At 43.7% G+C, this 12,172-nt stretch overlaps 1 protein-coding gene across 1 annotated transcript in view; it reads right to left on the bottom strand.

Moving 5' to 3' along the window:
* Positions 1-4,339: 4,339 nt before the first annotated feature.
* TECTA (tectorin alpha) overlaps positions 4,340-12,172 on the bottom strand; it is a 71,053-nt gene continuing 63,220 nt past the window's right edge. Inside the window, exons 20-23 of the mRNA XM_007450613.1 lie at positions 7,702-7,864; positions 6,482-6,569; positions 6,058-6,174; positions 4,340-4,440 (exon numbers count right to left, since the gene is read on the bottom strand). Coding sequence (XP_007450675.1) covers positions 4,340-4,440; positions 6,058-6,174; positions 6,482-6,569; positions 7,702-7,864 — 469 coding nt within the window. The remainder of the gene's footprint in view (positions 4,441-6,057; positions 6,175-6,481; positions 6,570-7,701; positions 7,865-12,172) is intronic.

Here is a 12,172-nt window from a genome sequence, read left to right as displayed (position 1 = left end):
TTTGGGTTTCACGCAAAAATAAAATGCGGACACTAGAGGGTGCTGTTTGATTTTCTTTTTCACTGAGTTGTGCTGCGGATTCCCCTGAATCAGGGCCCTGAAAAATACCATCGTGTTCTAACCAGGACCAAATTGCACTGCTATACAGGATGTAGAAATACCCTGAGTTCAAGGAGAGAGGCTGGAAGGTTCAAAATGGGGTAGATGCTAAATTAATTCAGAATTAGTAAAGAAGTAATTCTTTATTACTTTAAACCTGTATGATTGTCATTTTTTGATAATTACTTAATTTCCTTGGTTGAAAGAAGTTTTATTAGATTTCAAGCTCTCACTAAATGTCAAATGGTTCTAAAAATAGCTAGAATATTAGACAATGTGAAACAATTGGTGCCCTCAAGTTTTGGCACTAGGATTTTGAGCAGAGCACAAACTTACTACTGGTTAAGAAACTAATTATAGAATTCTCAATTGTCAGAAACGCCAGACCCCGAGATGTTGTTTCTTTTTGATATCAGAGAAATACCAAGTTAATAAGATTCCCAATTTTCACCTTCACTAGACATGTGCTTCCCCTTCACCCCAGCCCCCCAGCCCCCCACCCTGTTTCCTTGAAGCGAATCTTTTTGAGTGGCAGGAGAAGGCAGTGTTCTGGAGTTCTCTCAATATATGATATCACATGGTTTATGTTTGTATCGTGTCATTTTCTAACCTAAGAATATTTTTTAAAAAGCTTAAAGTTCTCGTTTTATAGAGAGGAAAGTTAAGGTATTGTGATCTCAAATGATTCATTTCAATCCGAGAATTAAATTAGAAGAAAGGTCAGGATCATCTCCTAGTTCTTCTGCCTTGCAGGCAGTCAGCTAAGGGGCCTGTTTGCTTTCAGTTCTGTAGATGTGTTTCTCTTTAATACAGCGGCATGACTGGCTCAGAGACTACTTGGCAGCCATCACCACAGATTTCCAGTTCTCCTCTCTCCCAGTTTCATGGGAAATTCACAACCCCCCCCTCTCTGAAAGTTAGTTCCAGCCATGTACCTTGCTTTGGCCAGTGAAATGGTAACAGCAGTATGTGTGTCCCTTCTGGGGTGTGACCCCTAGCTGAGGTGAGCCCCAGAGCCTCGTTTTGAACTGGCAGCATCAAAAGAGAATGAAGTGTCAGGAAATAACAAGTGCTGGTGAGGACTTGGGGAAAAGGGAATCCCTTATTGGTGGGAATGTAAATGGGTGCAGCCACTGTGGAGAACAGTATGGAGGTTCCTCCATAAATTAAAAATAGAACTACCATACAATCCAGCAATTCCACTTCTGGGCATTTATCCAAAGGAGATGAAAACACTAACTCAAAAAGATACCTGCACCCCCGTGTTCACAGCAGCATTATTTACAATAGCCAAGATATGGAAACAACCTAAGTATCCATCAATGGGTGAATGAATAAAGAAGATATGGTCTATATACACAGTGGAATATTATTGAGCCATAAAAAAGGAAGAAATTCTGCCATTTGCAATAACATGGGTGGACCTTGAGGGCATCAAGCTAAATGAAATAAGTCAGACAGGGAAAGACACACATAGTATGTTCTTACTTATATGGGGGAATCTAAAAACAAAACAAAACAAAAAACATAGAATGGATTGGTGGTTGCCAGAGGCATGGTAAAATGGGTGATGAGGGTCAAAAGATACAAACTTCCAGTTATAAAATAGATACATCCTCGGGATGTAATGTACAGCATGGTGAGTATAGCTAATAATACCGTATTGCATATTTGAAAGCTGCTAAAAGAGTAGATCTTAAAAGTTCTCATCACAGGAGAAAAGATTGTAACTGTGTATGGTGATGGATGTTAACTAGACTTTTGTGATGATCATTTCCTAGTATGTATATATCGAATCATTATGTCATATTCCTGAAACTGATGCAATGCTATACGTCAATTACATCTCAATAATAATGTGATTCAGGGCTTCCCTGGTGGCGCAGTAGTTGAGAGTCCGCCTGCTGATGCAGGGGACATGGGTTCGTGCCCCGGTCCGGGAAGATCCCACATGCCGCGGAGCGGCTGGGCCCGTGAGCCATGGCCGCTGAGCTTGCGCGTCCGGAGCCTGTGCTCCACAACGGGAGAGGCCGCAACAGTGAGAGGCCCGCGTACCGCAAAAAAAAAAAATAATAATAATAATGTGATTCTGACACAGGAACAGACAAATAAGCCAATGAAAGAGAATCCAGAGCTCACAAACAGAACCACAGAGGCTGAAACTTGATATATGATAAAGGCGGTACTGAAGTCCCGTGGGGAAAGGATAAATTGTTCAATAAATTCTGTTGAGAGGACAAAGAAAGATAATAAAATCTCATCAACCTCCCTCCCAGGATGGAAGTAAGGATCGGAGTCCCCTGATGTGAGAAAGAGAGAAATCTTTGTTGTTTAAGCCACTGAGATTCTGGGGTGTTTAATATGGCTCTACACCTAGCTTATCCTGATGACAGACAAAGATGTCCAGCAAGTGAGAAAACCAAAGGCCAAGAATTAAAGTGTGGTAAGAAAGGATTTAATTCAAAATCTAAAAAAATAATTATAGTGTTTAATTTAGAAATTTCTAGTGACTTTGATATGAAAATCAATAAAGAGAAGTTATTAAATATGAAAACATTTCCTCCTTGTATGTCTTCAGTTAAAATTCATCTAAGGAAATCAAGTAAAAAAAATAAATGAGATGTTACTGCGTTCAACTCAGAATCTGATTGTGAAAACCTAAACCTTAGACTATGGAAATGAGAATGGAGCTCTGAATCTGCTGATCTTGAAGTGGGGGAAAGTCTGGAGTTGAGGATTTTCACGTGAAAAAAAAACATGTGCATGACATCAATTTCCATCATGGTGAGGAAGAGATACTGTGTCTCTCCTAGAACCGATGGTTTGATTCCTTAATCCATCTCAGTGTTCAGCATTTTCCCCAAAGATCCTAAGATGTTTAAGTTGAAGCAGATGCATATTTTTCTCCATCAATACCGGTTGTCCTCTTGGCCGCACAGCACCTATGACCTCCAAGCTAGAGCTCGTGGACCCTCCCCGGGGCTGGGAGAGCAAAGCCGCTCAGTGCAGACTCAGTCTATACCCCGCTTCTTCAGCCCAGTGACGGTGTGATGCCGGGCCTTCTATACGTAAGACAATGGGAGTCGTACCCACAACCCACGGTCAAGGACGCTAGGATTTCTGCTCGGCGTTTCTGCGCAGAGTTCCCCGAAAAAGAAAAAAATGCCATCAGCTTAAATCCAAAACAACTTCAAAATAAACTTGAGGTGGCGTTTCCTTTGTTTTTAACCTTAAAAAGAGAGGCACCCCAGGGGTATATTTACCAGGCCCTCTATTATGTAGTTAATGATAGTAAATGTGGGGGTTTTGTGCCACATACAAAAGAGGACGCTGCCTGCTTCTCTTCCACATGGCACCTCACTAAACGCCCTGCTAATGCTCTGTCAGGACAAATAGCCGCATAACAAAACGCATTAAAGTGCTGGCCAGCAGGGCCTACCTGCTCCAGTTGCTGCTGCTGGTTTTTTGGGTTTTTTGTTTTTTTTTTAAATCAGAGGATGCTATTGAGTGTGCAAAGCTTAACATCGATAAGTATGATGCCAGCCACGGAGTAATGAGAATAATTGAACACAAAGTTTATTTAAGCATAAAACACGTTAAAAATGATTTGGTTGATTTGTGAGAGAGAAGAGTTTGGGTCTGAAGAGACGGATGGGGTGTTGGGGTTCCCCAGGTCTGCAAACAATACATGCGGTGGCCACGTGGCCCGGCGGGGCTGGAGGACACAGCGGCAGGTGTGGGGAGGGGAGCAACACAGGCGCATCGAGGTCAGATGCTTCCAAACATCGGAGAGATTCCTTAGAGGGAGTCAAACCTTCCAATCACCGCTTCTCAATATTCGATATCGTTCCAACAGGCCCTTTCTCTATAAAAACTATGATACAGAAACAGCACTGGTGGGATAGATTTCTCTGGTCAGATTTCCAGCAGACTTGTCTAACCAGAAATTTTTCCTTTACCGGTTTTTCACGCGAACCAACGTTTCTAGTGACAACTATTTGGAAATTTTAGGCAAGATATATGTTTTCCACAACTGGCTTTTAGAAGCCCAGTTGCATACCTTGAAAGAGGAGCGTGGCATTTCCCTCTTTTCTGGAACCCTGACCGTTTGGGGCAGGTGGCATCACTTTGAGACAGTGGGCAATCTCAAATAGGTTTTGACTTAAGGGCACGCACCTTTTATCCTACAGGGAGTTGAAGTAAGTAAATTACAGTACTTTATATAGCAACCTTGAGTTACTTATGAGGTGGTGCCTGATGTATAGACAAAATGCCATAATGAAATCTGGGTCATGATGAGAAGCAGCGTCCAAACTTGAAGTTCAATGGAAGAATTAGAGGCTGTGAACAGAGAGAGACATAGTAAGTCCTATGGAAAAAATATGCCTGTTTGACATGGATCAGACACCGTTGTGGTATTCCAATAAAGGAACCTACTTTCTTCATTGCCAAGAGCCCACTTTCTCCAAATGGCCTGGACTCAGGCAGCAAGGAAGCGAAATTAACCCAACCTTTAGGAGAGTCCTGCTAACTTAGAGGGTACCAGGGATACCTGGCAGCCAAGGCTATTGCAGGAAACCTTGTTTGTTGGATCACACACCCCAGTCCCAGCTCAACCCGGGTAGTCTCGGGGCCAGATCTAAGGCCAATATTTGGTATTTAAATGGCTGGATAACTTCCTTCTTTAAATATCACCTTCATCTATACAAGCAGCTCATGCAGCACAATATCAAAAAAAACAAACAACCCAATCCAAAAATGGGCAGAAGACCTAAATAGACATTTCTCCAAAGAAGATATACAGACTGCCAACAAACACATGAAAGAATGCTCAACATCATTAATCATTAGAGAAATGCAAATCAAAACTACAATGAGATATCATCTCACACCAGTCAGAATGGCCATCATCAAAAAATCTACAAACAATAAATGCTGGAGAGGGTGTGGAGAAAAGGGAACACTCTTGCACTCCTGGTGGGAATGTAAATTGATACAGCCACTATGGAGGACAGTATGGAGGTTCCTTAAAAAACTAAAAATAGAACTACCATACGACCCAGCAATCCCACTACTGGGCATATACCCTGAGAAAATCATAATTCAAAAAGAGTCATGTACCACAATGTTCATTGCAGCTCTATTTACAATAGCCAGGACATGGAAGCAACCTAAGTGTCCATCATGGGATGAATGGATAAAGAAGATGTGGTACATATATACAATGGAATATTCCTCAGCCATAAAAAGAAACGAAATTGAGTTATTTGTAGTGAGGTGGATGGACCTAGAGTCTGTCATAGAGAGTGAAGTAAGTCAGAAAGAGAAAAACAAATACTATATGCTAACACATATATATGGAATCTAAAAACAAACAAACAAAATGGTCCTGATGAACCTAGGGGCAGGACAGGAATAAAGACGCAGACGTAGAGAATGGACTTGAGGACACGGGGAGGGGGAAGGGTAAGCTGAGCTGTAGTGAGAGAGTGGCATGGACATATATACACTACCAAATATAAAATAGATAGCTAGTGGGAAGCAGCCGCATAGCACAGGGAGATCAGCTCGGTGCTTTGCGACCACCTAGAGCTGTGGGAGGCGGGGAGGGAGACGCAAGAGGGAGGGCATATGGGGATATACATATGCATATAGCTGATTCACTTTGTTATATAGCAGAAAGTAACACAACATTGTAAAGCAATTATACTCCAATAAAGATATTTTAAAAAATCACTTTTATCTTTTAGATAAAAGAGCAGGGACCAAAAGGTTTAAAAAAAAAAACCAAAATGATGCTAGAATTCCTTGGGCGTTTTCCTCTTCTCTCCTTCTTACTTTCTGGAAGTCTCATAGATCAGTTGCTGACTGAGTGGGCCTCACATAGGACTGTCTCCTTCTGAGGTCAAGGACTTCCTATGTCCCCAGCTGCCGGCCCTGAACGGGAGTTGTGCTCACCTCTGCAGCTCTTGCCGTCCTCCTGCAGGGTCCCCGTCACACAGCTGCACAGAGGCCCGTCCACCCGGCTCGTGCAGATCTGCTCACACCCTCCGTTGTCCTCACACCAGTCCAGCCCTGAAAAAGAGCCGCTGGACAAGTTACCTGCAGACAGTCCAGCTCTTCAACTCGTATCTAAGGGCAAGGCCTTAAAGAGAGGAGTGGAAGGAAAAAATCCCGGTACTGTCATGAGTTTTTAATTGTCCGTGAAAAGATTTCATTATGGAAGCAGGCAGGCTTCTCAAACTGGGGTCCCCAGACTGGCGTCCTTAAGCTCCTTGTTCACCAGATTCACATAGTAGGCAAAACACACCCGAGACTTAGCCCGAGCCTTCAAATCCCACTGTTTTCATCATTTACAGTGTGTTTTAGGGAACATACATACTTTTTCTCCTAATAGGTCCCACTGAAATGATCTGTTCTTTAGGTCCCTTGGTGTAAGCTGTGGCAATCCTGGAATTTTGAGGGCAATTCTGAAAGACAGAACACCGGAGGGAAAATTGCACGCAGTTAAGCTGATAACTTATTGTTCACCACGTTTCCACCTCCAAAAGAGGCAGTGGCTCAGCCTGGAGCACTACTGCAGCTCAGATTAATTAGAATCAATCCATTCTTGATCACTGAGCCCACTGGGACTCGGGGCTTTATGTTGAACAGAATTAAATATATTCTCCACACTAGAATTAGATTCAAAGAGGCTCCCTTCCCAGGGAGGAGGATCCTGTATCAGATCAGACAATAATGTACGCAGCAGCATCTGTAAGTAGCTCTGACCATAATTCACATCTCGATTCGGCCAACTTGGGGCGAGCATAAAGCTGCAATGTTAAAGGTTAGGGACCAGGTACTAGTGCAGTAAAATCTTAGGGACGTAGCCACACGTGGTGGGGATGTAAGCCTGGCATGGACCAGATGATTGGTTTGTCACCTCATCCCGCCAGCCCCTCCAGAGCCTCAGGCCTGGATGTGGATTTGGACGATCTGTGGGATAATCCCTGTCTAAAGGACACCTGGATAAAATGTATCCTGAGCCCGGGAGTTTGCTTCTGTGGTGGAGGGGAGCTTGGCCCCATCGCTCACCTCAGATGCAGCCAGGCCAGGCTCCTTGAGACTCTGGCATATTGGTTCTCAGACAGGGCTAATTTTGCCCCCCCGAGGGACACTGGGCAAAGTCAGGAGTCATTTTGGGTGTTGCAAATGGGGAGGAGGTGATACTGGGGTCCACTGGGTAGAGGCCAGGGATGCTGCTAAACAGCCTACAGAGTACAGGGCAGCCCTACAACAAAGAATCATTTGGTCCAAAATGTCTGTAGTGCTGAGGTTTGAGCAACCCTGGTCTAGTGTTATGCCAACACCAGACTGACATTTCTAAGTCAGATAAAAGGAGTAAATGGTCATCATTCTACCCTGCTCTTTTATTGTTCCAGCACAGATGAGTGCCACTCCTAGGCATCTGAAGATGGTTCCAATTCAGCCACTGCCAGGTGCAGTGAGTCCTAAAGAACTCTAAAGAGCCACCGACGTCGGGATTCGTGATCCCCACGTGGGGAAAACTGGGACTGAGAGAAATAAAGCTAAGCACTGAATTTTCACGCTCTCACTTACTATTTTACAGGAGTACTTTTCTGAATCACAGAGGGACACTGCGCAGTGAAGATGGACTTCATCGTAATCCCCAATGAACTTAAAGACGGTGACGTGGAAGCGACAGGTGAGGGAGACACCGTTTTCCTCGATGCCAATGGTGTTGTCTTTAATGTTCTGACACCTATTCGGAAAAAAGGGACTCTCTGCTTCACACTTTCATGTTTCATACAAAAACCATCATGAACGGTAAAAATGCCTTTGCGTTTGAAGGTGACCTCTGGAGTGTGTGTGTCTGTCATTTACTACGACTCCCTTATAGTTTCAGTTTGTTGGAAAAGCATCAAATAGCACCTCAAATTAGGATCTTAACTACAGCTAAAAACAAAATGACCACGGGCCTGCACTCAATTTCCCTACCCACCCGTTTCTCATTCCTCCCCCTCACAATGCTGTGTTTTACTGATATCAGTTTAATAAACACAAGATGAGTCCTTACATCTTCTGTACTTTCTTCAGTTAATTATCAGTTTTCGCAGGGGCCCCTTTTTCAAGCTCTATTGGGAAATCTGTTTTCACTTGTGGGAGCTGGAGAAGACAGACCAGCAGTCAAAGATGAGCTGAACGATTGTTTTGATGTAGAGATCACTCCCTTCCCCTCTCCTTGCGGTACTGAGCCAACAGGCAGGGACACAGGTATCTCGCCTCCACCTGTTAGAGTTTCTTAAATGGACCACAGTCTCTTATGCCCCAGGGTCTTTCATGTACTATTTCCCCCACCTGGAAGCCTCTCTGCACTCCTTCCGCTACTAACTAACCCTGCTCTTTCTCCAGTGCCCATCTGTGGCTCCCCCTCCTATATACACATGCCCTGACCAGGCAGGAACAGGTGGCTTTGCCTGGATTTGCCAACAACACCCTGCTGAGCCCCTGGGGTTCAGGAACCAAGGTGTAGTCCTCACTGTGTCTCCAACACACTGGAGGGCACACAGTAAGTATTTTAAAAGATGTGGTACATATATACAATGGAATATTACTCAGCCATTAAAAAGAACGAAATAATGCCACTTGCAGCAACATGGATGGACCTGGAGATTATCATACTAAGTGAAGTAAGTCAGACAGAGAAAGATAAATATATGATATTCTGCTTATATGTGGAATCTAAAAAAAGTGATACAAGTGAACTTATTTATAAAACAGAAATCGACTCACAGACTTAGAGAAAGAACTTATGGTTACCGGGGTGGGGGGAAGGCTGGGGGCGACGAACAGATTGGGAGTTTGGGGTTGACATGTACATACTGCTATATTTAAAATAGATAACCAACAAGGACGTACTGTAAAACAATAAATAAAAATGAAAAATAAATTTAAAAGAATACTTAGATGCTCTTTAGTCAAACTCACACAAATATTTGCCTGAGAAGCAATAAAAGCTATGACCCGTCTTTCAGCTCTGAGAGAACGTGTATGTGTATATATAAAGCCGTATTTTTACTTTTGAAACATTACGTACAGTATTAACTCTCAGAACCGTTTTGTTTGAAATACGGTATTAAAATTATACTTAATTTTTAGACCAAAAAAAAAAATCTTTTTTTTTAGACTGGATGAATCAGTGACTGAATGAATGAATTGTGCTTCCATGGCCAAGGTTGGCCCACTACGGCCAAGAAGCTCTTTAAAACGATCTTATCGAGATAAAAAGGGTGACTCTTTTCCTTATGTTTCCTTCCCCTGGCTCCCAGGATTCAGTAACCTCGTGATAAGGAAAATTAAAAATTGAAGTTATCCTTCAGCATTCCCACACCTATTCAGTTTGGTAGTTAGTCCATAAGGCAATAGTTTCCTAAATGCTTTGAAACAAAAACTTACTTGCCATACTTTTCCTTGTCACTGTGACTCATTTGAATAATCTAAACTGGTTCAAGGATTCTACAACATTCTCAGCCCTCCAGTCTTCACGCAGACCTTCCGTCTTAACTAGACCCCCAACTCCCAGAGAGATGATTCGAGGTTTAAGTGTCAGAAGAACAGGAAGCGGAAGGAAGGGGCCTCGGGAAGCAGGGACAGGCCGTCTGGATGCCGCCTTAGGGGGACAAACAAACCGAGCACTAGAATCCTCTGTCCACTAGCAGAGGAACAAGTGTCCTTTCCTCTGGGCACTTGAAGAGAACAGAGAAGCGACCTTCGTGTGCCCAGACCTTGGCATCACTGGTAGATGGCGGTGGCATCTCTGCCCCCAACGTAGCTGGAGAGGAGCGGCTGGCCCCTCCCCCCAAATTCTGATGCGGCCCCACCCTGCTGCTCAGTCATTCAGCACTGGGCAGCAGTTTTCCCGTAAGCTCACTGGGAAAAACCAATAACCACATCCCTCCAAGAAAGGTCAAGAGGACTCATGAATTAAATTCTCTCACACGATGAAATTACTTCACACCCAACAACAGTTTAATTTGAAGACCTTCATGTAGACCCTGGGGGGAGCTGAGATTTATGAACCCGCTCACTTATTCTCCCTCTCTGGGTCAACTCCATTAAATACTATTTAAAAAATGCTAAATGCCACAGTGTCCTTCAGAGGCGGCCCAAGCCTGCCCACCCGGGTTTGTTGTACAGCGGCTCAGATCGTAGCTCTTTTACTTTGGGAAAGGGCCATGGCTGGGGCGGGGGGAGGGGGAGGGAGAGGAAGGGAACAGAGGAAGAAACGGAGACCTGTGATGTTAGCCAGAGCATCTGGGCCTGTTAAGATACCACACAGTCACCAAGTCCTTCCCTCTGCCTCTAGGGAGGCTAAAAAGACTCAAAAAGATAGTGCCTTGCATGAGGCCTTTGCTGAAAATCCCACTCTGTGCCTCAGCAACGCAGGCCACAGGCCACAGCTGGCCAGGCAGGGAGTTGATGCGTCTTGGTGCTTGAAAGAGTTCTTCCTCTGCCCCTTGCTGGTTGGGTGTCCTCGGGCGAGCTGCGTACAGGCTCTGAGCCTGTCCGTGCGCAGAACAGTAGCTACTTATTGTTTGTCTGCCTAGAACCATACTCTCCTTCTTTGGGAGAACCATTCCTTCCTTCCCCAACTTTAAGGCTAATCACAGTATCCATAGCACTCCCTGGCCACTCCAGGGAGGGATGCTGACTCAGGCCTGGGATAGGGTTCAAGAAACACTACCCCCAAACCTGGCACCTTGACTATTTTAAGCTGAAGGAGTTTGAGAAAATGGCAGAACCAGGAAAGTCACTCTTCCCACCTGAGACAGGTCATAAAGCCCTTATGTGAGAGGTGCCCTCCCTATACCAGAAGGAAAGGAGCATCCTTATTTCTGAAGACAAAGGGACACTGAGATGAAACTGAACAGTCTGGCTAAGATTCCCCGCAATTTACTACAATTACCACATACCTTGACCTTCTGCACGACTGTCCACTCTTCCCCAAAGCGGGCATAACAATACTCGGCGCGAACTGTTTCTTCGAGTCTTCGTTTCCTTATGAAGACTCCCATGGCACGTAGAACTTACATTAGATAAATGTTATGCTTTTTTCCTGCTAATCTGTCTTTGTCCACTTAATGTTCAGACCCAGCCAGGAACCCTAAGAGGGTCAAGAAAAACTTTGTCCTCCCCAACACCAGGCAATTTAATGTTGCATCTCCTCCAAACAAGGCAGACGAGATCCATCCAAGAAAGGCTAATCATACTCCTTCTCAGGGATCCCCTGAATTGGGGTTAGAAGGAATGCTCACTCCGGGCGGTTACAATGCTGAAAAAAATGCCAGTGTCTAACGAGGTCAATGAGAGAGACAGAGACAGAGAGGGACAGTGACTGAGACAGAGAAACAGAGAGCAAGGGATAGAGGGAGGGAGGGAGTCGACAGCATCCGGCTTCCTGGACCCAATCCCTGAAGCCGCATCTGCTTAACGTGATTTGGTTTTGTAACCATTAAGTGCCTTGCTTTTGCATAAGCTAGTTTGAAATGGTCTCTGCCACTTATAAGAGAAAGAATTTTGATTAACATAGTCAACTGCTTTTAAGAATTATGGTACTGGGATGATGGAAATGTTCCAAAATTAGATTATGGTGATGGTTGCACTTCTCTGTAAATTTACTCAAAATCATTGAATTTTACACTTAGAGCAAGTATATTATATTGTATATAAATTATGTATGCAATAAAAAAGTATTGTTGCTTGACAAAACCAGTAAGTATGTTTATAAAATAAAGATAATTATCATGGTTGTTGTTTGGTCCACAGTCTTTTCTTCTTTTTCATTCACCCATTCATTTATTCATTCATTCAACAATTTTGTTGCATAACCACTCTGTTTCAGGAAATGTGCTAGGTGCTGGGCATATACTGGTAAGTAAAAAAAAAAAAAAAAAAAGTTTATAAGCTATTATTCTAATCCCTTTTTAATTTTCATAGATGTCCTATTCACCAACCTTTAGTTATTCTCCTTACATCCTTTCGTTTGCAGGTAATCCACATTCAACTCAGA

This window comes from Lipotes vexillifer, unplaced genomic scaffold (genome assembly GCF_000442215.2).
Source record: "Lipotes vexillifer unplaced genomic scaffold, Lipotes_vexillifer_v1.1 scaffold352, whole genome shotgun sequence".
NCBI classification, from domain to species: Eukaryota; Metazoa; Chordata; class Mammalia; order Artiodactyla; family Lipotidae; genus Lipotes; species Lipotes vexillifer.
This window is presented reverse-complemented; position numbering and strand designations above follow the sequence as displayed.